Genomic DNA, 26,930 nt, shown 5'->3' on the forward strand with positions numbered 1-26,930 from the left:
GTTGAGATGAAAGATTCCATATATCCTTTGTAGTATCAGGCAGCCTTCTAAAGGTTTGCTTTACTGCAATGGAGGTCTTTATCAGTCACACACACACACACACACAAATCTCAATTGCCTGACAGGTTTTCTGAAACAAATTTTTTTCCTGGCAACCAAGAGTTTCTGGGTCACAGATCAATCCTATAGGTCATGGTAGAAATCAGTCTGTTTGGGTAGAACTCCTCCTGTGGGGTAGGGGTGCTTGAAGTTGGTATGTATTTGATGACCTTGAACCATAACCCTGAGTGCTGAGACTGTAGGTCATGTACCCACCCATACTGTGTTACCCACTCTAAGGCAGCTGTTTCCATCAGACTGCAGCCGGCTCCGCCTAGTCACAGGAGACCCATAAAGCCTGAGTGCCCGAAACCTCCTGTGTTTCTTAGGAAGCAGCACTACTTCCCAGAACACACAACTCAGCTGAATTTTAAAGCTGTTTTGTTTTTAAAGAAAAACCAAAATCCACTTTTAAAGGTAACCCCTAAAAACAAAAACAGCTAACCCCCTACACAGCAAAACAGTTTTTAAATAATTAAATAAAAAAAATCAAAGACTTTATTGGATAACGTTACACAACATTCTTTAACATTTAACTCTGAGCAGATGGAAGGTGAGAACAATGTGTCATTCAAGTCTACAAATGAAATAGGCCTGTGAGGATTTGAAATACAGACAAGGTAGCATGAAGCAGAGCTTAAATATTAAGCAACTAAAGCAATAAAAATGAAGTTGTAACATGGTAGGTCTAGATTTTAAACACCACCAAGTGTTTTTTTTTTTTTAATGAAAATCTAGTTTGTAATAAAATGCCTTTAAGGATTTGTCATGAAGAAAAAAATATGTAGATTCTTAAAACCTGATCTCTCCCAGTGCTTTTGCCTTCTTAATATTACTTTTTGGTCAATTCCATCAGTCTACAAATAAAGATTTCTAAAGCTTAAAGGTTTCCTGATACAATCCATGCATATTTCACATGGCTTGGGAGACACCTGGTTCCTGAGTGAGCATAAAAGTTACTGCTGGTGTTGGGGGTCTAAGACTGACCCCAGAGCCTGGAGCTGTGCTTCAAGTCTTCTCCACAGCTCCCTGCTGTTGATAAGATGACGTCATGATGTAGATCCAAAGAGATCATTTGTAAAATGCAGTCAGGACTTGCCAGCACTTGCAGTGTGTTAGGATCTGAATTAAGCTCACTAGACTCCAGACTACCCGGCTTTTCTTCTTGAGTTATATAGCAAATCACAGTCAGGTATATTAAACAATCTCAAAATCCCACCCAGAGCATTTGTTAATCCTGAGCAATGGGCTGTTGGGTAATCTCACCCACACAGAAAGATCACAGAAAGTGAACTCTTGAGCCAAGTGCTCGCTCATCTGCTGTGTTTCTTTGAATGAGTTTTGTGAGTTAGTTTCTTTTCTTTTGGCTTTTTTTTTCTTTTTTTCTTTTTGTAGTAAGTAATCAATATGGTGTTATCTTTCTGGTTTAAAAAATAAATCAGTATTGCCACTAAAAATCTTCAGTTTTATTATTAAAATTACGGCACCATCAAATATAAAATGCTTTAAAAATGTAGTACTAACAGGTCCATCTGATTTTCTCATGTGTTCTCCATTTATTAAACAAAAAAATTAAGGATTTTCATTATGTATGTAAGCAAAGACAAGGAAAATCTGTGGTCTCTATTAAGAATTCATGTTCCATGCACCAAACGTTTAGGCTGTTTTCAAGGATCTGTTTCTGCCACTTGTCCCCCATGGCCAAGTCTTCCCTGACACCTGCGAGAACTTCCTGCACTGAGAAGTAGGGGTTTCCTGCTGTGGAAAGAGGTCCAGATCAACACTGATGATGTCACCCTTTCTGAACAGCACCACTCAGTAGGGGAGAGGCGATAATCAAAGCCTGTCCAGCTCAGGAGAATTATGAGCTAGTTCTTGGGAGTATACGATTTCATTCCAAGGTCAACACTAGCCTATCCACTTGGGAGTCAAAATATGAAAAGGTAAGAATGTAGTTATGAAAATGTGCACAAAACGTTAAATACTAGTGGCAAATAAATACATCTTAATATGCTCTAACAAGCAAACATATATTCAAGATAATACAGCCCTGTTTTATTAAAAAAAAAAATAAAAAAGAGAAGATCCACATTTTACTTGTGGGTGGGACGGGGCACTTAGCCATCCTTTCAGCAGGATGTCAGATCATCTTCTTGTTTCCATGGGCACCTGAAGGAAACAGTGGCCTTAGTACATGTGACCACTGCTGTTTCACAGGAGCGCCATTTAAACACACCTCTGCTCACTTCTGAACTGATAAACATAATCCTTGGAGAAAGCACAAAGGTTAAGTATGCAAAACAATTCCACATTTCTGTACCATCCCATGCCTGGTAGGCCTGTCCAAACTACTGTTCACATTCAAAAGAAGCTATCGTCAGTGATTCTTCCGCATCGCACTGAGTGCATCCTGCACGTGTTCACACCACTTTTCTTCTCACCTCATGCATAAGTTATTGCAGCAGTTTGTTTCTTTTATACATAAAAAATTCCCTAATACCTTTTCTTCCATTCAGTCTACTCTGCCAGTGCCCTGTACAGACGACTGGTTTAGCCACTGCTTTAACATTTCCTTCTTAGTGCAGCTTCAAACTCCCATCTTAGCCAGTCCTGATGCTCTTGCTCTGTCAAAGTGGCACACATCCAAGAAACCAGCAGTCTGTTAATGTCTTTGTGCTGAAATACAATAAACAAAAGGAAGAGAATGTAGTTAAGCACAGGTAACAACGTGTGAGAAAAAGAAGCCCACAGATTGTGGGGTCACACACCACATTTCTTTTAAATCACGCTGACTTTTTAAATGCAGCCTACTGCCATTCTAGACCAGTAGAAGCATTAGCTAACCAAATTCCATCACACATGGTTATCACCTTATTTCTTTTCTTAGGAATATTTGCAGAATTTTGACTTTTATTTTGTTTATTTTTTCAAAGCAGGGTTTCTTTTTGTAGCCCTGGCTATCCTGGAACTCACTCTGTAGACCAGGCTGGCCTCAAACTCACAGAGATTCGCCTGCCTCTACCTCCAGAGTGCTGAGGTTAAAGGTGTTCACTACCTTCATTATATTGTTATTTCTAAGTTACAATAAATCAAAATAGTAGAGAGAGACTCCTAGGAAATACTAGCCTTTCCTTAGCACAATAAACCTGTAGTCTCTTTTAAATGTTCTTTTAGAAAGGACTCACCATGTAACTCTGGCTGGCCAGTAACTCATCAAGAACTGCCTGCCTGTGCCTTCCCTGCTCGGATTAAAGGTGTGAGCCACCATAGTGAGTCCCACCACCCCACTTTCCTTTTTTTTGGGACAGGATCTCTTGTAGCCCAGGATCACCTCAAACTCACTATACAGTCAAGGCTGACCTTGAACCCCTGATCTTCCTTGCCTCTATCTCCTGAGTGCTGGGATTAAGGCATACACATCATCAAAGCTAGCTGCTCAGTCTTAAGCAAATTTATATACAGAATCAAGTGACGTTAAAAATCAGCTACAGAGCGTAGTATACTATTTACACAAGCCACAAGGGGTCTGGTGGGAACCTCCTAGAGTCAGACACATCAGAAGGCAAGGAAAGTGCTATTTTGTTACTAGACCACTTCAGTGCACTGACCAGTGCCCCTTATTCACCTGGCCACCCACAAGGCATCCTTCAGTAGACTTCTGAGCAAAGGCAGGAGCCCAGGCACAACTGGCAGACAACGTGGCTTACAGGAAGCATTGTCATGCAGCACGGTCAGACTGCCCAACATTAGCAAACAGCTAGCACGGAAAGAAGTGGGTGCCCACTACCCTCTGGTCCTTAGCTGTGCCCACAAAATCGGAGCTCGAGACCCAGGAAAGAAAGATGATCTTCGTTTAGTATTTTTAAACCAAAGATAATGCTATTGCAGTGGAATAATAAAACAAACTGAATGCAGAAAGAAGGAAAAGCACTCATCTTTCCTAATATTTAACACATAACATCAAAGTCAGATCCCCCCACGGTTTGAAAGTCTTGATTTTGTGTTAGCTTCCCAGTGTTACCATGGTTCACTGTCCTGGTCATGTAGGCCTGAGTCAAGGCCTATAAAATAAACTCCACAGAGCATTCTGTCATGTGTCTTTCAAGTAGCAATAAATGACTTCAAGCCAAAATACTGCAAGCCTCAAGGTGAAGGGCCCATGTATTTGTTGCTTCTGAAAAAAAGGATGATTAATGAATGCTGATTTTAATTCAACTTTCTGGAAATAAAATGGCTGGCTAACATGACTGCAATAGTAAGTCACAGACTCATTCACAAGGAACTGAGGAAGTAAATGTACCCTTTTATAAACTTAAGGAGAAAGAGGGAGGGGCAGTGCCCCAACTGTGCCTTTCCAAATCTGGTTTTAATGTAAGGCCTACTGAAGTTCAACTGAAGACCAGAACAAGAAAGCCAAGGACTCCTATGAGAAGTAGAGCAAGCCAAAGGCTCTATTACCTCAATAGACTATATTACGGTAGCTACCATGCCTATTTACATAAGAGTCCAAAATTCTTACACAATATTCAATGCCAAATGTCTCACTTTGAATCAGTATCAAGGCTACATTTTACATAATAACAAGACAATTCTCCAGGAGCTCCACAAACAGCAGGTCAAATAATCACGGTATAACCTCTATCCAGAGGACTAAATACTTTTTTTTGTTGTTGTTGTTTTTTGTTTTTGTTTTTTCGAGACGGGGTTTCTCTGTGGTTTTGGAACCTGTCCTGGAACTAGCTCTGTAGACCAGGCTGGTCTCGAACTCACAAAGATCCGCCTGACTCTGCCTCCCAAGTGCTGGGATTAAAGGCATGCGCCACCATCGCCCAGCTCTAAATACTTTTTCAAAGAAAGCAATAAAAGATAAGTTTAGGAGCTAGAGACATAACTTGGAGGTTAAGAGTACATTATTGCTCTTGCAAAGAACCCAACATCCACATCAGGCAGCTCCCAACTGCCTATAAATCCAATCCAAGGGACTGGAGGCCCTCTTCTGGCTTCCAAGCACACACATCTGGCATATAGTCATACACACTGGCATACAGTCAAGCAAACACACATAAATGAAAATAACAAAACATAAAAAGATAAACTCAAAAAGAACAACCAAAATCCTAAACCTTTTCCATTTAAGAGTCCAAAGTCAAACAATTTTATACACTATCCATTAAGTCATCTATAGAACTAGATTACAACCACATTCTGATGCTATCTTACCATGCCTCTAAAGTTCTGACTCACCTTATACAAATGACAATGAGTTTTAAGATTTACTTACTAAGCACACACATACATGTTTGTCTCTTTTTCTTTTTGGAGACATGGTCTCACTATGTAGACCTGGCTATATTGGAACTCCCTAGGTAGAACAGGCTGACCTTAAACTTGAGATCCACCTGCCCCTCTTCCAGAGTACTGAGATTAAAGTCGTGCACCACCACAATAGGTCCCCACATACATACTTTCTTCTTTTTGTTTTCAAGACAGGGTCTTACTTATGTATCCCTGGCTGTCCTGAAACTCAGAGATCGCCTGCCTCTGCCTCCCAAGTGCTGTGATTAAAGAAAGCATGGTCCAGCATGCCTGGCCACATTCCTATTCTTACACAAAGGCAGATTCTCGGTTTCCCCAGGCTATCCTCAGACTCGCTAGAGTAGATGAGGACGATCTTGAGCTTCTGGCCTTCCTGCCTCCGCCTTCTGAGTGCACGGTTGGCACGCATCACTCTGTCTGGTTTACTCAGAACTTGGTGGAGGCAGACAAAGACACTCTACCTACTGAGTCACATTCCCATCCCCTATAGTCCTATACATACAGTACTAACTAACAAAGAAGTTAAAGTGACAGGACTGAAACTAAAGACTAACCAAGTCCCTGCTTTCCAGGAACCATCAGCTGCCATCTAACATAAGCCTACAATGTACCCATTTGATTCTCACAAGGCTACTCTCAATATAGATACTAACAGAAGGCTCTACTCTAGAAAACTCGCTTTTAGTTCCTAGAAATGATTACCTAGAGGAAGTAACACCCAACTACCAAGGTCAATGAAAACTAATACATCTTTTGAAGCCTAGCCTAATCTACTTCAGGGATGTGGGTAAGTGATGATGCGGTGCCCTCTTCACTTTGTGGCAGGGCTTAAGACAGACAGACCTGCCCGCTTCACTGTTAACTTCAATGCTCCCAGTCTGAATCCACAGTGGTCTGTCAGACACTGTAAGGGAGCAGCAGGACTCGTCACTGTCTGATGTAATAGCTGCCATTTGTTGAGACCTATGGTAGAAAAAACCAAGTTAACAAAAATAGAGCAGTCAGTTGAGATCTTTTTAATCCATCTTACAAAAAAATAAAAAAAAAAAGACCAAAATTAATTTAAACTTCCTAATGGGTTTATTCTGGAGAACTTGCCAGCTTCCAACAACAAAGCTTTGGTACTGCAGAGCTTCATAGCCATGTGGTACCCCAAGCATGGCCAGGAGAGGGCACTCTTGTGTGCACATCCCATTAGATGCAGGCAAGGTGCCCTCCAATAAGCCTATAAATGGAAGAGGAAATGCTAACTCACATTTTATGTCCCTGAGCAAAAAAAAAAGAAAAAAGAAAAGAAACAAAAACAAAAAGTTTACTGTCTAACACTAGCCTGTTCTTGGAGTCTTGACCTGGACAGTTCAGAGGGCTGATGTTTTCACCTCCCGCATATTATATCATTCAGAAGCTCAAAGACCATCACAAGCCCTTTCTGCTTGAGTGTTAATGATTGCCCTTGCATAGCTTCAGGTTCTAACTGGCTGAGAACAGGTTTTATTTAAATTTTCTGAGAACAGAACCTTAAGTGTTGGGCAGAATTCAAATAAAAGACTACTATATTAAGGCTGTTGTTTTGCTTTGAGGCAGGGACTTACACTACAGGCTGGGGTTGGCCAAGAACTCTGTTGCCCTGGCTAGCTAGCCTCAAAATTCTAGCTTGGTTTTCTAGGTGCTGGGATGACAGGCATGAGCCAGCACATCCTGCTGTTAAGTTTTATATTTTAAAGGTATTTGGTTGTGTGTGTACTTCTATCAGCACAGCCAGCTCTGGGACCATTCTATTATTATTTACTTTTATAATTCATAATCAGAGCCAGGTGCTGGTGGTACATGACTTTAATCCCAGCACTCAGGAGACAGAGGCAGGTGGATCTCTGTGAGTTTGAGGCCAGACTAATCTACAAAGTGAGTTCCAAGATAGTCAGGGATACACTGAGAAAACCTGTCTTGAAAAACTTTTTTAAAAATCACAATCAGGCAGGGCATGGCTATGCATAGCCTTAAATCTCAGCAAAGCAAAGCCAGGTGGATCCCTAACATAGCAAGTTTGCAGCACAGCCAGAGCTACGTAGTGAGGCCTTGTCTCAGTAAGTTAATTAAAATTCCAGATCAGAAGCAGTAAAGTTGTAAATTATAAAAATTTCTAAAGTAAGCTGTCCTACCAGGAAATGCCCAATGTATAAATACAATTACCTCTGAATTCTAGTTTAGAGGAAAATAATTCTTTAAAATGAGGTTCAATAGTAAGGTTTTACATGGGAGTCTGAGTACACTGTTAACTAAAGCAACAGCAACTACACAGGAAAAAAGGAGCCAGCACACTAAAGCTTGTTCTGGGAAATGTCTGAGATCAACTTCCAGCCACCACCTAAGCTCCGGACAGTGGGCGGACGCTGAAGGAGTTACCCCCCCTTCCCCCCACGGTGTGTGTTTCTTGAAACAGGGTCTCTCTACGTGACTCTGGCTATCCTGAAACTTGCTATGTAGACCAGGTTGGCCCAGAACTCAGGTACATCTGCTTCTAGCTCACAAGTGCTGGGATTAAAGGTGTGCACCACCATGCTAACCCAGTCAGTTTTGTCTAAGGGTAAAGCCCTATTAAGTCAATCATGCTCCAGTGGTGGACATCAAGGGTTATAGTAAAAAATACATTAAAAAAAAAAAAAGAGGACATGAAGTTGGTGGGTGGATCTGGCAGCAGTTAGGGGGAGAAGCAGATAAGACCAAAACAGTATGGATTCCTCTAAGATTTTTGTGTTTAAGAATTTTGTCTACACATACGAGCACTACATGTCTGCCTAGTGCCCATGGAAATCTAAAGGCGGCATGAGATCCCCTAGAACTGGAGTTAGCATGGGTGCTGAGAAACAACTGGGCTATCTCTCCAGCCTCAAATAACCATATTTTTACAAAATAATTGATTTTATGTAAACAAACAGATCAGGGATGAGTTCACCTTTCCTACTGCAGCTTTTAACATGCTACATAAAACCTCAGCATGTCAATTTCAATACAGTCTGCCTGGAGCATGGTGCTAATATTGCAGATGAGCTTCCCGTCAATACTTTCAGGGTCTTCGAATTTTCTTTGGAAACTTATCACCCATGTAGAATATCTACTAGGAAGAGCCAAGGAACCCTGCCTAAGACACAATAAAAAGAAAGATACCCCACTGCAATGAAAAGGCAGCAATTTCAAGCTCAGAAGTTCCTTGTTTTGTCCTCTAAAATAAATCCTACATGTGACAATAATGCTCTCATTGATCAAGAAGCCAATCAGAAGAGGATAAGTACACAATTCCCCTGTAGAGTCAAGGAGGAACAGGAGGCCATACTTAGTGCAAATCAGGACTAAAAACGTAAGTTTCTGACTATATGTATGATTCCACTAAATACTCATTATAAATTCTAATACACAAGTATGATGCAGTGTGAGCAAGAAGGAAATGCAGAAGAGACACTCTAGTTTTGACCAGTTACTGATTACATGTCTGAGCTTTAGACAAACCGCACACAGTTCTTCCCAGTATACTTGGACTCACATCAAGATGTGCCACTCCCATCCCAGACAGATCCTTCACTAAAAAACAAAGTGGAGGGAGAGGACTGACAATACATTTGTAATCAACAACATCTCAAAATTAACATGAGTAACAATGACTATCCTCTGGGAAATATGACCACAGCACACCCAGATTAAAGCCAGGTATCGCCCTCCTAAATCTCCTACTCAATTTATGTGTACACTGAAGTCCACTCTTCGCCATTTGTTAAAATATCAAGAATATACAGAAGCTGTGCAGACCGGCCAACCTAAAAGGTAACAAGTGCAGCTTGTAGCTCCTTTGTAAGTCCCAGCAGGGCTCTGCTCATGGACACCCAAGCTCAGATTCTTCTCTTACCTCTGGAAAGAACGTGAAATGTGCAAGGCTTTTCAAAGTGGTGACTGGTTAGATGTCTGAGTCAGTCCTCATTCATTATAAGTAGAGATCATTTCTTCTGTGTGCATACATACACAAAAGCCTATATGTGCAGGTCAGAGGTCAATTTGCAGTTGTCAATTCTCTCCTCCTACCTTGTCCCCAGAGATCAATTCAGACTGTCAGGTTTGGCAGCAAGCTCCTTTACCTACTGCACCATCTTGCCAGCCCTGGATGAGAATTTCTACTTATACCTATGCTTACTCTAAGCAGAATGAGAGAGTACTAGATAGTCTTGAGGTGTGTTAAGTTAAATATGATACTATAATGAACTTTAACCATGGTTTCTATATCTCATAAATCCCATGACCTCCAACAGTTAGTCTCCATGAATGCCAGCTAAAAAAGCCAGTTTAGCCGGACATGGTGGCAAAATTGTAATCTCAGAACTCAGTGTGGTAAAAACAGGATCAACAGTTCAAGACCAATCTCAAAAGAAAAGTCAGCCAAACTCCCAGGGAGTATATGCTACCTCTAGCTATTTGTGATTCAAAATGCTATTACAGGGGGCTGGAGGGATGGCCCAGAGGTTAAGAGCACTGACTGTTCGTTCTTCCAGAGGACCAGGGTTCGATTCCCAGCACCCACATGGCAGCTCACAACTGTCTGTGACTCCAGTTCCAAGCAATCCAACACCCTCACACAGACATATAAGAAGGCAAAAACACCAATGTGCATAAAATAAATAAATTTTTTTAAAAATGCTATTACAGAAGCTTAAATAAAACTTTGCATTTATGCTAAGTCCATAACGTTTGACAGACAGTATTAAAAGCTACCAGAATGAGGTTTCTCTGCTACACACAAGTGGCTGGTAATTACGAACAGCATTCACATAGGCCACCAGACACTCTCCTATGGCCTTAAAGACATAAATTACCAAAATCACCTTCTGAGGTGGTGCTATCCATTCTCCCCATTTTAGACACTGATGTAACCTGCCTCAGATTGCTCTGTTTGTAAGAAGAAACTGAAATCAGGCTAGGACATCTGGCTCAAGAGCTCACACTTCTAAATATGTGCCTAAAAAGGAAGGGACAAACAATATTCTGTTTGATAAAAGGCTGCTGTCAAGCACGGCTGATGCCAAACTGATGGTGTTCAAACTCCCTCCATCACTAATTTACTCTCTTACCTTTCTACATAAACAACCACTTTAAGTAACAAAAAACTTCCATTTCATTTTTTTAGGAGGAAAATATGCTCCTCAGGCTTTCAATAATTTGGTTTTGTTTTGTTTTTGTGGGGTCACACAAAGTAAGTCAATCTTACTATGTAGCCTGGGCTAGCTTCAGATCAGGATCCTCCTATCTCTATACCAGGCTTCTTTAATAGCTTCTAAAAGAATCTTACATGAGAGTTAAATAAGAGACATTAATAACTGCAAAATACCTTGAACAATTAAAAAGACACTCCTGCTAAAATTTACCATGCATTATAATTTGATGTTTTGTTTTTTGAGACAGGCTCTGTCTTAGAATTCTGTAGACCAAGCTGGCCTTAAAGTCAGAGATTCGCCTGCTTTTTCTTCCCAAATGCTGGGATTAAAGGTGTGCACCACTATTGCTTGGCATATTTTTTCTTTTTGAAAAAAAAAAAAGTGATCATAAAAGTTTGACATCCAGGCCTAGTGTAGTAACTCATGCCTGTAATTACTACTCAAAAGTGAGACACGAATGTCAGCCTAGACTACATGAGACATTCTTTCAAACAACAAAAACCTTTAATTTATATATATACACACACAGAGAGAGAGAGAAAGAGAGAGAGAGAGAGAGAGAGAGAGAGAGAATATAAAGAATGTCCCAATACTTCAGCTATGAAGGACTTGGCTTTCCTTATAGATAAGAATACCAGTATAGAAGTTTTGAGGTTTTTCTTTCCAGTTTTCTTTTAAGACAGATCCATGTACCCCAGGCTGGCCTCAAACCTGCTATTTAACCAATGCTTACCTTCCTGACTGATCTTCCTGTTTTTTTACAAAACAATGTAGAATTTGTCTTCACATCTCTAGAGCTGGGCATAGTAGTACAGGCCTACAATCCTGATACTCCCAAGTCAGAAGTCAGTGTTGGATTCCCTGGAAGTGCAGTTCCAGGCTGCTGTCAGCTGCCCGATGTGGATTCTGGGATAGTATGTACTTTCACCTGCTGACCATCTGTCCACCTCCATTATCAACGTAAGTTAAATGGCTCCATTATTGACAAAAGTTATCCAAAATTATTAAATTGTTACTATTTGAAGATTATTTTAACTAAAAATTCTTTAATAGGCAAATGTAGACATATTAATACACCTTTTACAAAGGCACAGCTGCAGTTCTTAAGTATAATGCATATTAACAAGGATAGCTGGAGAATCTCCCCATGCAGGACTGCAAGTACGCAGCAAGGAGTCCTGGAAACAAGCATTCCTAGTACCAATTCCCAGCAAATTTAAAATTCTATTAAAAATACAGATTATAAGTCACTCTTCAATCCCAGCATTTGTGAGCTAAAGCAAGATTGTCCTGTGGGCTAGAAACCAGCCCGGAATGGAGTTACCTAGTTTCAAAAAACCAAAATGAGGGGGGGAAAAAAAGCAAAACAAACAAAAAAAAACATGCAAATTACAGATGGACAGTGGTCATGGTTGCACAATACAAACATACTTAACACCCTTTAAATTAACTGCCCAACTGGGGGCTGAAGAGAAGGCTCAGAGTTCCAAAAGCTTGTAGCTCATTTCTGAGCACCTACATCAGTTGGCTCACAATGACAACAGCAGTTCCAGGGTCACTAACACTCTCCCTCTTTTAGCCTCTGTAGGCACTGTACCTGTGGCAGGCAGGCATACACATACACATACATACACACACACACACACACACACACACACACTAGTTTTTTAAATTGTACAATTAGGGCTGGAGAGATGGCTCAGCGGTTAAGAGCACTGAATGCTCTTCCAAAGGACCAGAGTTCAATTCCCAGCACCCACATGGCACCCAGCTCACAACAGTCTATAACTCCAAGATCCGACACCCTCACATAGACATACATGCAGGCAAAACACCAACTCACATTAAATACAAATATATAAATGACCTTTAAATTTTTTAAATTGTACAATTAAAATGATTTTAAGATGGAAGGCAGGCACCACATATGGTCTACATAGCAAGGCTACACAATGAGAGCCTATCTAATAAAAAAAAAAAAAGACTTTAGACTATGATCCAAATACTCAGGTGGCTGAGGCAGAAGGATCACTGCATGTTCAATCAGCCTGGACTACATAACCACATAACAAAATCTTTTAAGAAGCAAGTAGGCCCCCCAAATGGTAAATTTTCTGTCATGTCTATTTAAATATGTATAAAATTATAATTCATTTTAATGAGACAGTTGTTTTTAACTAAAGATGTGGGAAAAATAAAGGAGGGAAATCCAAGCTGGGGCACACTACAAGGGCAAGCAGCACAGAGACAAATTTAGATAGTGCCTCCTTTTGACTATAGATGAAACTTAGAATCAATTATCATGGGAAAAATATCCAAATACTCTGTAAAAACTATAAAAATCATTTACCCCTGTGACCTTTTAATTAATGCAATTGTGACTGAATATAGTAATCATGCCTAACCTGTAGAAACACTACTAGTAAGAGTCTTTCAAGTAAGAACTAGGTGGAAATTGTAAACAGCTTGGCCATTGTCTCCTAGCAGGAAATGGGATGGCACCAGCCCAACATTAGTTCTCAATTCCAGATATTACATTAGAGTGTTACTAGCTATATTAGCACAGCTCCAAAGCCAACACTGAACTTGTCCCTTCTTAGAAAATGACCTTCACAGTCAGGTGGTGGTAGGGCATGCTTTTAATCCCAGCACTCAGGAGGCAGAGGCAGGCGGATCTCTGAGTTTGAGGCCAGCCTAGTCTACAAAGCAAGTTCCAGGACAGCTTTGGCAGTTATACAGAGAAACTGTGTCTCAAAAAAAAAAAAAAAAAACAAGAAAGGAAGGAAGAAAAAGAAGAAATGGAGGGAGGGAAGGAGGAAGAGAAGAGAGGAAGAAAGAGGAAAGGAGAAAGAAACAAAAATATCTTTACTATCCCTGCCAATTTCCTATTGGAAACTACCATGTGAACTAAAACCTTCATTACTAATTTTTCTAGAGATAGAGCAGTTTGCCACCATTTCAGCACAAACCATAGAACATTCACAAATTAGATGAGAAAATCTAACTTCACATGTATACTATAAATTTCTGATTTCTGCTCACTTATTCAGTACACAGGAAAACTGGCCCTTTGCAATGTCTGAACATGTGTTCTTTCAATAACCAACTTTAGAAGGGCACAGCCTCTCTTAATGGGGTAAAACTCAGACCCATTAAAGCTAATTTCCTATCAGTTCCATGTTGCCTGCCTACAATGTCTTCAGATTTAAGTTCCTGTTTGCTTTACTTGGTACTGTTACAATCACCATCACTAACATTTTGTCCCCAGCCACATGTTGGTGCATGCCTATAATACCAACACAGAAGAGCCCAAGGTTAGCCTAGGTTATATAGTGACTTTTGGGATATCCTGGGCTATGCAGTAAGATCCTGCTCCAAAATTAGAAAGGAAGGAAGGAGGAAAAGAAGGGAAGGAGGTAAGGGAAAAGGAGAGAGAAGGAGGTAAGGGAAAAGAAGAGAGAGTGCAAAATCCATCAGGAAGACTGGAAATGATGAAGCCGTTAGTAGAGTCCCTGGCTAGTACAAAGAAAAATCTGAGTTCAAACCCCATCACCACAAAAACTGTGTGTAGTGGTGAACACCTGAAATCCCAGTGTGAAAGATGGAGGCAGGAAGATCAAGAAGTTGGAGGCCAGCCTAGAATACATGAAACAAAACATTTAGGGACAAACCATCCAAGTCACAGATTTCAGACTAGTGCATCCTAGTCTCCCCGCTCCTTCTCGGGACTCTCTTACATGTCTCCTGTTCTCTGGGAGTAAACTAGGACGGAATAACCTCTCTTCTATTCAAACCATCAGTCTGCTTCTTGTTTTCCAAATTCTAAAAAATGAAAAGGAAAACATACTTTTGAGGTATTAAATTTCTAAAGACACCATTTTTTTTATTAAATTTTTTCACTTATTTTACATACCATCCAGTCTCCCCATCCCCCATCACTCCTCTGTTTAGAAAGGAGCAGGCCTCCCATGGGAGTCAACAAGGCACGTCACCAAGCTCCTTCCCCTGCATCAAGGCTGGGCGAAGCATCCCTTGTTCCAAAAACCCATCAGGGACAGGTCCTGGTCCCACTGCTAGAGGCCCCACAAACAGACCAAGCTACACAATTGGAAAGACCATTTTTACAACTTTCTCACTTGTTTCTGCGCTTGCTCATCCTTGCCTGTTAGCCAGTTTTCTTACACTGGAGATTTGTCTAAGTCGATTTTCTCTCCACAAGGAGAAAACAAGCCAAACCAAAAATGCTCACTTGGGTTATCACTACACAAAAAGTGCCCTTTATCTTCTCAGAGAAAACTTAGTATCTCCACTTGCAAAAGTCAGTCACCTGGCTTGAAAAACTCTATTGGAATATTTTTTTTTTAAAGTCTCTCGTTATATAGCCTAGAACTCACTCTGTAGACCAGGCTGGCTTCAAACTCAGAGAGATGATCAGCCTGCTAGAATTAAGGTGTGCACCAGCACACACACAGTCAAATACATTAATTTATGTTTGCCTGGGCAATCTCAAACTCATCAAATCCTCTTGCCTCCATCTCCCAAATGCTAGGAACAATAGAACACACCACTACACTTAGCTGAATGTTAATTACATACTCCACAATCACATACTGTATTTCCCTTGCAGCTTCTAAAATAGCACAAATGGTTTATTCATCAAGATACACTCGCCAAAGCATCTGACTATATTAACCACACCTACTTTCAAAGTCACTATTACAACAAAACAGCCCAGATCACTACACAAGCTTTAAAATTGCACTTTAGGTGACTCTTGCTTAAATCATTTTTTCAAAGAGATCCAAATAAATAAGTACTTTAATCTAAAACAAATACTCCGAAAACCTAAAAAGTTATTTCCCTTGTAAACCCTCTATTACATGGTGAACTTTTGGCCTGTCATATCAGATCATTTTAAACAGTTTCTGTTTGCAGGAAAGAATATGCATCTTTTTCTTTTATTGTGTGTTTATTAAAATCAAAAAGCATTGACTGAGTTCCCCCCAAAAAAATTCTAATTTTTTTCCCAAAAATAATCAGGTATAAAGCTTACGGAAGTTAATTTCCAAATTTCATTAAACTTTATTATTAATTCCATAGTAACGAATAAATCTCACTGGATTACTTTAGAAACTCACAAAAAAGTTTACCTTTTTACATTTCAATAAGTACCAAACTGAAATTATACCAAATTTAAAAAACAAAAATTAAAAAAAAAAAAGCTTGAAAGCAAGGTATTTTTTGCATCACTCTGTCTCCACAGGCAGTGAGACTACTTTCCCAGCATACGGGAGGCAGAGGCATGACTCTGAGCTTGAGGTCAGCCTGGCCAGCCACAGTGACATAGTGAAACTCTCTCAAAAAAAAAAAAAATCTTAATAAAATAGGATTACTAGCCCCAAAGGCAGTGATATCTGAGGCAAAAGGCCAAACAGAGCAAACAACTACAATTAGCTAATTTTCAAAAAAAAAAGGGTAATTTATCAAGGCTAAAATTGAAAAAAATTAAAAGCATTCATGAAGTTGGTGGGAACTAGAATTCAATCAGGTGACATTACTACAGAGCCTCACTACAGCTCTTGCTATTTGAATTTTACCTATTCTCTGATAACATTCCCTGACAGGGTAAATAGAAAACTAAATCTGATTTCTCACCTTTTCTAATCACTATAACAAAGAATAATTTTCTACTATTTTGAAACTGTTCAAAGCTTTTTGAGAAACACACACAAATAATTTGGATTTAGTTGATTTTATTTAGCTTTTTTTTTTTACATTCCAATGCATTACACAATTACATTTCTCATTTTCTAACCTGCAAACAGATTACCTTAAACGGAAATGCTTCTTAAAAATTATCAAATTAGATACATTCAAAATGCAACAATTACACATGACATTAGTTCACAAAGTGTAAATCACTAGGGCACTGTCCTAATCATTCAGGACCAGCCAGTCAGGAGAAATCTGACCAAATATACACTATTCACATACCCCAAATAAAACCTATCGAAACTTCCCAACCAAAAGTCTGAAAGTTTATGTTCCCACTGGACAAGAGTGGTAACTCAGGCCTGTCCAGTCTTTATAGTTTTAATCCCAAATACTGGACAATGCATATAGCCTGGTCTATAACTAAACAGCAAGCATTCCAATTTGTCATAGCAGGCACCTCAGTTTGTCAAACACCCAATATCAAATTTTATACCATTATGTGCATAGAAAGTCTTCTAAGTGTTCACTAATTATTAAACAAGTAGTCATTAAATATCCACTGTTCCCAGCTCACCAGCCCTTACTAAAACCCCAAATATGCAACCCGTGTCACATGGTGACAGGCAATAGTTTATATATGTGTGTATATATATACAATAAGTACAAATGGCAAATAACAGTCCCTGCAAAAATTCAATTTCATTTGAGGCTATGGCTTCTATGCCTTAGGATGGTTTTAGATTTCAAATTTGGAAAATACTGCTAAAAATCTCACTTCCTTAAGAGAAAATTTGATAGAATGTTCAGTTTTAAGCTTCTTAGTCTAAAAATGGCTATATACGTATAAAAAGCCAAGTGAGTGCAATTTCTTCCCAGTTTGGTCAAGCTAGCTGGTGGAAACAATTCATAACTAACCAGGGACCTGCGGCTGCTCCAGCGGTTCTCGCCTACCTTACTCTCCATGTTCACGTTTCAAACTGTGTCAACAAAGCCCGCACTTCAGGGGTCAGCTGCTTAGCAGCCTTAGCTGCCTCTGTGATAGCCCTGCGATACAGACCCTTTCTCTTCTTATTAAAGCGTAACTGGAAGTTCTCTAGAAAGGGGGAGAGTTGTGAAAGAGCAAGGAGAGATGTTGTTGGAGATGCAAACCATGAGATACGGGCCTCCTGTCGGGCTAAAAGGCCATTATCTTTCCGGCTTACAGTTATGGTAAGAATTCGGGCTGGCCACCATGGGAAGCCATATATCTTGGCCCAAACAATGTCCCCTACACATATGGTCCTCCCATCTGGTGTGATACATTTAGAGACATTTTTGGAAAAGATTTTCATTTTCAAGGAATTACTGAGGCTTTTCTCCTCCCTTGAAGAGGAAGTGGAAGAAGTGGAAGGTGCACGCATACTACCTGGAGGAAAAACAAAGCTCTCAGAAGAGCTACACTCAGAGTTGGAGGATTTCACATCATCCATGCTATCAATGCTACACACTGAAGCCCCGGAAGAGTCAGACTTCTCTTGATTTAGGGTCAGGTAAACAGAGATATTGCTTTTGCTGCCCTTTTTGCCCACCGTCTGCAGCTCCTCCTGCTCACCAGGCACATACACTTTGCTGCTGTCCTGAACCTCACTGGCGGCCTCTTGCGGGCCTTCTGAGGGACTCTGATTTTCTGAAGGGGCCTCACCTGCTGAGCGGGTGGAGGTGCAGCGAGACTGCGGCTTAGGGGCCAGCTTGCCACTCCGAATTTTCTCCAGTCCTGTCTTCAGAGAAGAGTCATTTTCTTCATTCCTGTACCTTTGCGGTTTTAAACGCACTCGAGGTGGGAGGGAACCTGAGCTAGGATTCTGATAGCGCCGTGTGAAATGGACTTTCGGGTGGGTGTTTTTGGAAGTAGAGGTTTCACTCTGCTTCTTCTGTGCCTTTTCTTTGGCAATTTTCAATACTTCCCGAGCTTTTGCGTGATCCATGTTCTTGCTCTGGAGCACTTTCTTGGTACTTAACTGAGCCTTTGACGTGTTTGCCTGAGCAGAAACTTTGACTACTCTGCCTCTGCTGTGAGCAATATTGGAAACCCTCACCACAGTGTTTCTTCTCTGGCTTTCGTTTTGGTTTTTCCCGTCCACTTTATGGTCAGTTTTCAGTTTTTTGTTCACAGTAGCTACACTGTCATTTCTCCGTTTTTTATCTTCATACCTAGAAGAGTCACTGCTACCTTTCCTAATTTCCTTCTTTTCTGCAACAACACTGTTTTTACACTTATCACACAGGACTTGCCTGGGCCGTAGCTTAATCGCATTCATTATTGAAGTGGGTTCTTCCCTGTACATTTTTCGTTTGGGTCGCTTAATTTTCCGAGGAGGTGGCTGAGGTATTGATTGGTTATATGTGTCCCTGATAAACAAGGGGGGAGGATAAGGTGCTCCTTCGTGGAAGAGAGGAGGTGGCTTGGAAGTCCACAGGTGCTCAGGAGGAGGGACTGGAGAAAGGTTATCGGGAACAGCACCATTCACTTCCCGCTTGACTTCTATCCCTTCTTGGAATGTGTTACTTTGGAGCTGCATGGCGTCCGGTTTATCCTTATATTCCCTTTTGGGAAATACTGTCACAGGGATCCCATGGGGCCCAAACCTTTAAGGAAATGGAAGAACAAAAGAAAGCTAGTGAGTTTCATCTGTAACTCAACGTCTGAAACATAATCAACTTAGTAAGTATCTATACAACAAAAATCAAAAATATACCATTGCTTTCTCCAAAGCAACAAAAATCTCCACTTCTTTTGGTTCTATATTTTAGAGAAAACCAGAAATAATCCAAATGGTTACCCTAAACAATACCAGAATAGTTGGCTTTACTTACAATAGACCTTTCTGCTATCAGACAAGTTAATATGAAATGCCATGTGGTATTATACTCACTGAAGCATGGACATTTTTCAGTAAATACAGCCATACTTTAGATATAATCACTTTCCTTTGGTCTAACTTCTCTCAAAAGCTTAGTAAAAGCCAGGCGGTGGTGGCACACGCCTTTAATCCCAGCACTCGGCAGGCAGAGACAGGCGGATCTCTTGTGAGTTCAAGGCCAGCCTGGTCTACAAAAGCAAATTCCAGGACAGGCTCCAAAGCTACAGAGAAACCCTGTCTCAAAAAACAACACCAAAAAGAAAAAAGAAAAAAAAAATAAAAAACAGTGGTGGTGGTACCTGTCTGTAATTCCCACACTCAAGACAGGATGATCTCAAGTTCCAGGCCAATTTGAAAAGAACAGAATTTAGATATTCAAATTATTTCCAATTCTGACAGAAACAGAGCTGTGTGGTTTAAAAGTTTTTCTTTTATTATTTGCATGTATGTATGTTCTGGTTGCATAAATATCTATATGTACCATGAGTGTTGTACCTTCAGAAGCCAGAAGAGAGTACCAGGGACTGGAGTTAAAAACTACTGTGATCTGTGGATGATGTCTTTAAAGAGGAGCCTTTAACTGCTAACTTGTCACTTCAGAACCACCTGCCAACCCCCTCCACTCACCAAGTTTCAAACTTTTTAAAATCACATACTACATTCAGAAATAATTTCAGAAAAGCAGAGAAGCACACATCTGTAGGGGCAGTATCAAAGAAGAGTGTGACAAAGGATTCTGAATTCAAAGCCAACTTGTATAACACAACAAGGCCTCTTTTCTCAAAAAGAATAGCAAACAAAAAAAAAAGCAAAAGCAGTATTTTCAAATGTAATCCAATTTAAAAACCAGTTACACAACAGGTATGCATGCCTAGATCCCAGCTTCCGTACAGAATGGGAATGCGCAGAAAAGCACGCATCAATAAAAACTGTTTCTCAGACAAATGTAAGTGATTTAATATACCGGGGCTGAAATAGAGAAATGTCAAGTTAAATTTGCAGTATTTATTGCCTTCATATAAAAATGAAACCATACTCCAAGCAATCTCAGTGTATGCTAGCATGCTTATTTTAAACACTGAGACAGTAGTACCTTGTGCAAGACAATGCTAATGCTAGTTTTATAAGGCAGAGTTACAGAGAACACAAAGTCAGCAGTAGGCTAGACAGTCATGGAGAACCCAGTAAACTGAACGAAAATGTTTTCTATATCAATTTTCCCCGAGAACAAGTTTTGTTTTGTTTTAATATTCCTGTCCTCTTAAATGCTCTCCAAATGGTTCAGAATTACTTGTTAAGAATACCTCTTAAGCCGGGCGGTGGTGGCACACACCTTTAATCCCAGCATTTGGGAGGCAGAGGCAAGCGGATCTAAGTGAGTTCGAGGCCAGCCTGGTCTACAAGATAGGCTCCAAAGCTACAGAGAAACCTTGTCTCGAAAAACAAAAAAAACAAACAAACAAACAAAAAGAATACCTCTTAACCAGTCATGGCTTAAGACCAGTCATGGCGGCTCATGCTTTTAATCTTAGCAATCAGAGGCAGAGACAGGAGGCTCTCTGTGATTCCCAAGTTCCAGGACAGCCAGGAATATACAGAGAGAGACTCTGTCTCAAACAAAACAAAATAAAACAAAAAAGACAGGACCCTCTCATGTTCCTCTCTAAAAAATAATAACTCTTTGGGACTAGAGAACTTAAGACACAATAACATTAATGAGTTTATTTTTTTGAGAGTGTCTCACTATGTATTCCAGGCTGGCCTAGAAGCTGCTATGTAGTACAGCTGGCCTTAAACTCAAATCCTCCTGCCTCTGCCTCACAGGTGTCACCACAGCTAGTTATCTAAAGTGAAGTTTTCAGAGCACTTATTGACTGTAAATTTTAGTTTTGCATGTATAAAGTTACTTCCCAGCTCATGGATTTGTAATCCTCAACAAACTCATCAACAAATATTAGGCATAAATCTTATTTCATTTAAATAGTTTTATATTTTGCTAATGTACATCTTAGAATTTGTATATCTTACCAATTACTTATATCTAGATTGAATAGCAGTAGTGCTCTTAACCAGTGAAACATCTGCCTTGTCCCAAAAATATTTAAATAATTACAAATGACCTCAGAGACTAGAAAAACAATCACTTTAAGAGAAAAAGAGGATCACATGTCCTCACTCATCCCAGTCATCATGTTGCCACCTCACAGTGAGACTAGTTATGAAACCAACTTCAAGGGTCACACTACGATTAAATCAAAATCTGTATTTAAGAACAACAAGAGTAATACTAATACTCATAGCTGCAATACCTGTTTCATGTATTTGTAGATGACCAAACACGAGTACTTCTTGGGAGGTGAAGCAGAATGATCAATTCAAGGCCAGTCTCAGATACAAGAGACCCTGTCTCAACCACCCCTTCCCCACGCAGACACATATATATTTTTATAAACCAAAGTTTGAAAGCCATTAACATCAAAAGATTACTGAGACTATATTGCAGCACTAAGCTAAGCACTTGCAGTTCCAGCACTATCAAGGCTAAGGCAGAAGAGCACAAGGCTGAGGCCAGACTAGAACACAGTGTCCTCTCTCAATTCAATAAATCAAAGGACTGGGTATACTGTGCAGTGGTGGAGCCCTGGCTCCATGTTTGATCGCCAGCACTGTCAAAGAAAAAGTAGCAACATAATTACAGTCTTTTTCAATCATTATTTCTTCAAGACACGGTTTCCTCTGTGTAGTTCTGGCTGTATTGGAACTCAACTACGCTGACCTTCCAACTCAGAGATCCACTTGCCTCCGTGTACCGAATGCTGGGATTGAAAGTATTCGCACCACGCCTGGCTTAAAAATTCTAGCTCATCAATCTCCTGGAGGGTGAAATAGAATCTTGCCCTGTGCCATGGCACAGAATCGTCAATCTTCTCTAAAACTGAAATCTGAATTTTCCATAAGCACTGCTGCCTTAGGTTTTGCTAAAGCAGACATATATGTCCCACATCAGTGCTAACCAAGAAAGAAGCAAGCTCAGCCAGGGAAATGTCAATGAGCACTGTGCAGATGAAAGGTGGAGCGGCATCCCCTGCACAAGCTTCTTCCTACAGAACTGCGTGCAAAAGCTCCAAGAGCTGGGTGGCATGCTGCGTGTCTTCCTACTCCACGTGCAGTGCAACACTCAGACACTGGTGACTCATTCGAACCTTTCCCCTCTTAGTCTTTAATTACCACAGAATGTCTGACTAGAGGTATGGATGAATGGCAGAGCATGCATTAGCATGTGCTACACCCAAGAGCTTCAATCTTCAGCACAAAAAAATAAAAAAGGAGAGGGAAGGAGGCAGGGAGGGAGGGAGGAAAATTCTGCCAGAGGCTGAAACAGGAAGATCTAGATTCTAAGGCATCTTAGGCTGTATTGAAAGATTCTGTCTCAAAAAAAAAAAAAAATCTAAAGTGGTCACAAAGGTTATAGCTCACTGCTTGCCTGGGCATGCCTAGCATAAATCTCTAGCACCACACAAAATAAATAAGAATAAAGAAATCCCTTTATGAGGAAAAACGGGTAAAGGTCCAAGAGACCTCTGTATTGTCTTTGCACTTCCTGTGGCTACAATTACTTAAAATTGATTTCAAAATTGAGTCTTTTGAACGAGTAGCAAGTGTCAAAGAGAAGAGAATTATTGGTATTTAACATTTTTTGTCAAGACAAGAGATATAAGTGAAAAGCCCCAGTCTAGGAGTTTAGGGATGTCGCTCAGATGGTAGAAGGTTCGCCTAGCATGATTCAAGCCCTGGGTTCAAGTCCCAGCAATGCAAACACCGAGCATGATGGCTCATACTTGGCTTCCACTAGTAAACCCAGCATACTTGGGAAGTGGGTCAGAAGTTCATAAAGACCCTGTCAAACAAACAAATCCATGTTACTTCTGGGAATAAATGACATTATGAAAGTGATCTGAACTGGAAATGGCAGCAAACTAGTTACCCCAGACTAGGACAGGCAGAAGCAGGGAGATCTTCTGGGGTCTGATTGGGTTACACAGTGAGACTCCTTGTCTCTAAAATCCCAAAGCAGGAAATGGTTTATTTCGTTCTAGGATTTGAATCCCATTTAAGATATAAGTTTTATTCATCATTTTACTCACAATTTCTAATATTGCTTATCAATTCTATCCTTAAATTCACATTGCTTCCTGGGTTAAGAACTGTTACCCAAATTCCTTTTCAGGAGAACATTGAACCCTAAATGAAATGTTTACCAACAACTACCTATTTTAAGCCAGGTATATTTTTAGGTTAATTTTTTTTTAATTTTCAGATTTTTAAGGCAGAGTCTTGTAGCCCAGGTCTGCCTGAAACTCACTATGTATGTAGCTCAAGCTGGCTTCTAACATATGACCGTCTGAGTGCTGTATTACAGACCTGTGCCACCACATCTGGTTTTCCTTGTATTTCTAATTCCTACCTCTGATTTGGAAAGTTTGTTTTAATGATGGCAGTATTCATCTGCATGAACTTACCAGCACCCTCAATCAACTCATTCCTAACTTCAAATTAATTCTTTTCCTTCTGTTTAGAGCAGTTCCGCTGAATACAACTGATTCTCATTTACTCCCTTCCAATTCTTTTTGCCAAGAAGTAAATGCAGGAAGGGATTCTTTAAAAAATTATATATAAAAATAAAGAAATGCAAAGAAATTAGCATCTGTAGACAAGCAAAGGAGTTGGAAGAAACTAATCACTCAAAAAAACGATCATCAGAGTTAGCTGCAATAATAGGCCCAAGTGCTCTCAATAGACCCAACCACCCTCTCAGCAAACAGGTCAACAGAAAATAAAAATGAAGTCTCCTCCTACAACAGGAAAAAAAATTGTTTAACCACTTGAAAAATATCCACGTTTATTTTATTTCAAACAGATGTGTTTAGAAACTTCCTCTCCAGTCCCTGCAAAGATACCTCGGTCAATAAACTAAAGCTGCATAAACCTGTGAACTGGAGTTTAATCTCTAGCACCATGTAAACTCCTGGGTGTGATGGTATGTGTATAATCCAAACTCAGGAGCTAGAGACAGGTTGATCCATGTGGCCTTTTGGCCTGCTAGCCTAGCCTAAGGAGTGAGTCTCAGCTCAGGTCCCACTGAAACCCTGTCTCAAAAGACAAGGGGGGGGGGGGGGGGGGGGCAAGTAGACATCTCCTGAGAATGGCACCTGAGGTTGATCTCTGGCCTTTACATACATATGCACCTACCCCACATACAAAAAGAACCTATGTGTCCTTAAAATCAGCAAAAAAGATTAGGTTATAAAGACAGGAAAGTGTGAAGCAAGCTTATTTTGCTTCACATTTCTTTGTGAAATTTGGTTAGGCCAATACTTAATCAGGACAAATGAAATTAATTTAACTGCATCTAAATACAATAGAAAATTTTACCAACAAAATTACAACCATTCCTTTTGAAACAGAACTACCAGTTGGGAATAGAAGTATGTGCCTACATCCTAGGATTTAGAAGCTATATGAAGTCTGACTTAAAAAACAAAAGGTTCAGCAGTTAAGAACACTGGCTGTTCTTTCAGAGAACTCTGGTTCAATTCCCAACACCCAAATGATAGCTCACAACTGTCTGTAACTCCAGTTCCAGGGGATACAACACCCACACACTTACAAATATGCAGGCAAAACACCAATGCATATAAAAGGTCACTTTCCAGTTTCAGGGGACCACATAATAATTTTTGTTACAATATATTGTCCTAGTTATCATAAATCTTTACTTTCTCAAAAATAAAACTTTATGATAATATATTGATTATAATTTTAGGCATGGTACACATGCATGTAATCAAATCCCAAAATTTATGAGATAAAGAGAATCAAGGCTGGGATTGTAGAGACAGCTAAGTGGTTAAGAGCATTACTGCCCTTCCAGAGGACCTGAATATGATTCTCAGAATGCATGTCAAGTGACTCACAACCTCCTGTTAACTACAGCTCCAGGAGATCCTATGGCACTGACCTCAGGGTGCATCTACCCACACAGCAACACACATACATGATCAAAAAAAATAGAGGGGGGGCAAAGCAGCAAGGAGCAATGGAAGCACAGCAGCTGGGCAAGTGTGTGCTGAGCAAGCTGGAGTTGGGTGGTGAGCCCCATCAGGCTGCAGAAACAGCAAGTGTATGAGTCAGCACACAAGTTAGCATCAAGTACAACCAGTGGAAGCTGCAGTGGCAGCTGGAAGTGGAAAAGCAGATGGATAGGCACCAGGAGAAGCTGTACTATCGCGGAGTCAGACTTGCCAAATGAAGTCAACACCTATGAATTGTGGGAATTGAACAGTCAAGAAAGAAACCAAAAAATTCAGAAGCTCTTGGAGTACTACACGAATCCCACAGAGGACTTTATCCAGGAGTTAGTTGCTGCCCAAGCTGAGGGGCCTGCAGCCCATCCTCTCAGATGACCAAAGCCAGACCCCCTACCAGGACTAGGCCCACACTGCTGGACCATGACTCTTGCCTGAATTCCTTCATTCCCAAACCCCCAAAGTACATATTGTTACTTAATGATCCTCTAACAATGTTTATTTGTATTTAATGGTGTGGGGGGCATATATATACACACACATACACACACACACACATATATACACATCTTGGCTACAAGAGTTCAGGACCAGCCTGTGCTGCCTAGACCCGGTCTCAAAAAATAAATAAGTGAATGAACAAAATTAAGAAAAAATAAAGTAATTTAACCCTAAGTAACCTTTTAATTTTAATCTTAATTTTAATCTAGGAAATAGAAAATATTATATTCTAGCATTTTGTACTTTGGACCATTTACTAATGCATCATCTCAGTTTGCTCACAGACCAGTTTTACAGCATAGCAGAAAGTGTTTATCAACAGATCTAAAGGTCTTTGGTTTCTCTGTAAAAATTAAATACAAGAAACATGCTGCTTTAAACTGATGTTCAGTAATCAACATTTTAATATCTTAGCATGTGTAGAAGATCTGTATTTATCTATAATAAATAACCTACTCCTAATGTAGTATTAATGTAAGTGAGTTATCAGGAAGACAAGAAAACCACTTGTAGGATCATTATAAAATATCATTAGCACTGCAACACTTGAAGTAATAACTGGATTAGACGGATGAAGTATTGAACTCAATGAGGGGGCCCAATATGCACGTGACTCTGTTTCAGTGTCAATATCCCCCAAAACAAGTTAGCGCTTTAATTAGAATTATATCTACCAACCCTGTACTTTTTAAAATTTGAGACGGTATCTCACTATGTAACCATGATCCTCCTGCCTCAGGAGTACTAGGATGACAGGCACATGCCACCTAAGCCCTGTGCTGTAAAGAAAGTAGTGAATAATCATCAGCTTAACTAGTGCCCCAAACAGAATAAAGTTGATCAAGTTACACTTGATAGTGACAGCTGTGAAGACGCACCAATTTTATTTAACTTCAAATTAGCTATTTACCAAAGAATTTAAAATCACATAAACTTGACTTTGGGGTCACTACCCAAAAAGCAAAACAAAACAAATAAAAAAATTTAAGTGTATAGAAAAAGAAAAACCAATTTTTTTTTGGACTTCAGTTTCAGGAACCCACTGGTGTGGTGGTCTGAACATGAATGGCACCATAGGCTCATATAGGTGTGGCCTGGTGAGAGAAGGCATGTCACTG

The 26,930-nt window shown here is 40.1% G+C and overlaps 1 protein-coding gene across 5 annotated transcripts in view; it reads right to left on the minus strand.

The window, feature by feature from the left end:
* Positions 1 to 574: 574 nt before the first annotated feature.
* Pwwp2a (PWWP domain containing 2A) overlaps positions 575 to 26,930 on the minus strand; it is a 40,281-nt gene continuing 13,925 nt past the window's right edge. For 3 of the 5 annotated variants that reach the window (XM_041676181.1, XM_041676184.1, XM_041676183.1), the window contains exon 2: positions 16,468 to 18,950. In XM_041676181.1, the coding sequence (XP_041532115.1) occupies positions 17,291 to 18,950 (1,660 nt within the window). In that variant the 3' untranslated portion in view covers positions 16,468 to 17,290. Of the gene's footprint in view, positions 2,776 to 6,258; positions 6,379 to 16,467; positions 18,951 to 26,930 lie in introns of those variants that run through there. The other 2 variants (XM_041676182.1, XM_041676185.1) reach the window with 2 other exon arrangements.

The sequence above is a fragment of the Microtus oregoni genome, unplaced genomic scaffold, assembly GCF_018167655.1.
Source record: "Microtus oregoni isolate MIOR12 unplaced genomic scaffold, Mior012 000027F_ref0000203, whole genome shotgun sequence".
NCBI classification, from domain to species: Eukaryota; Metazoa; Chordata; class Mammalia; order Rodentia; family Cricetidae; genus Microtus; species Microtus oregoni.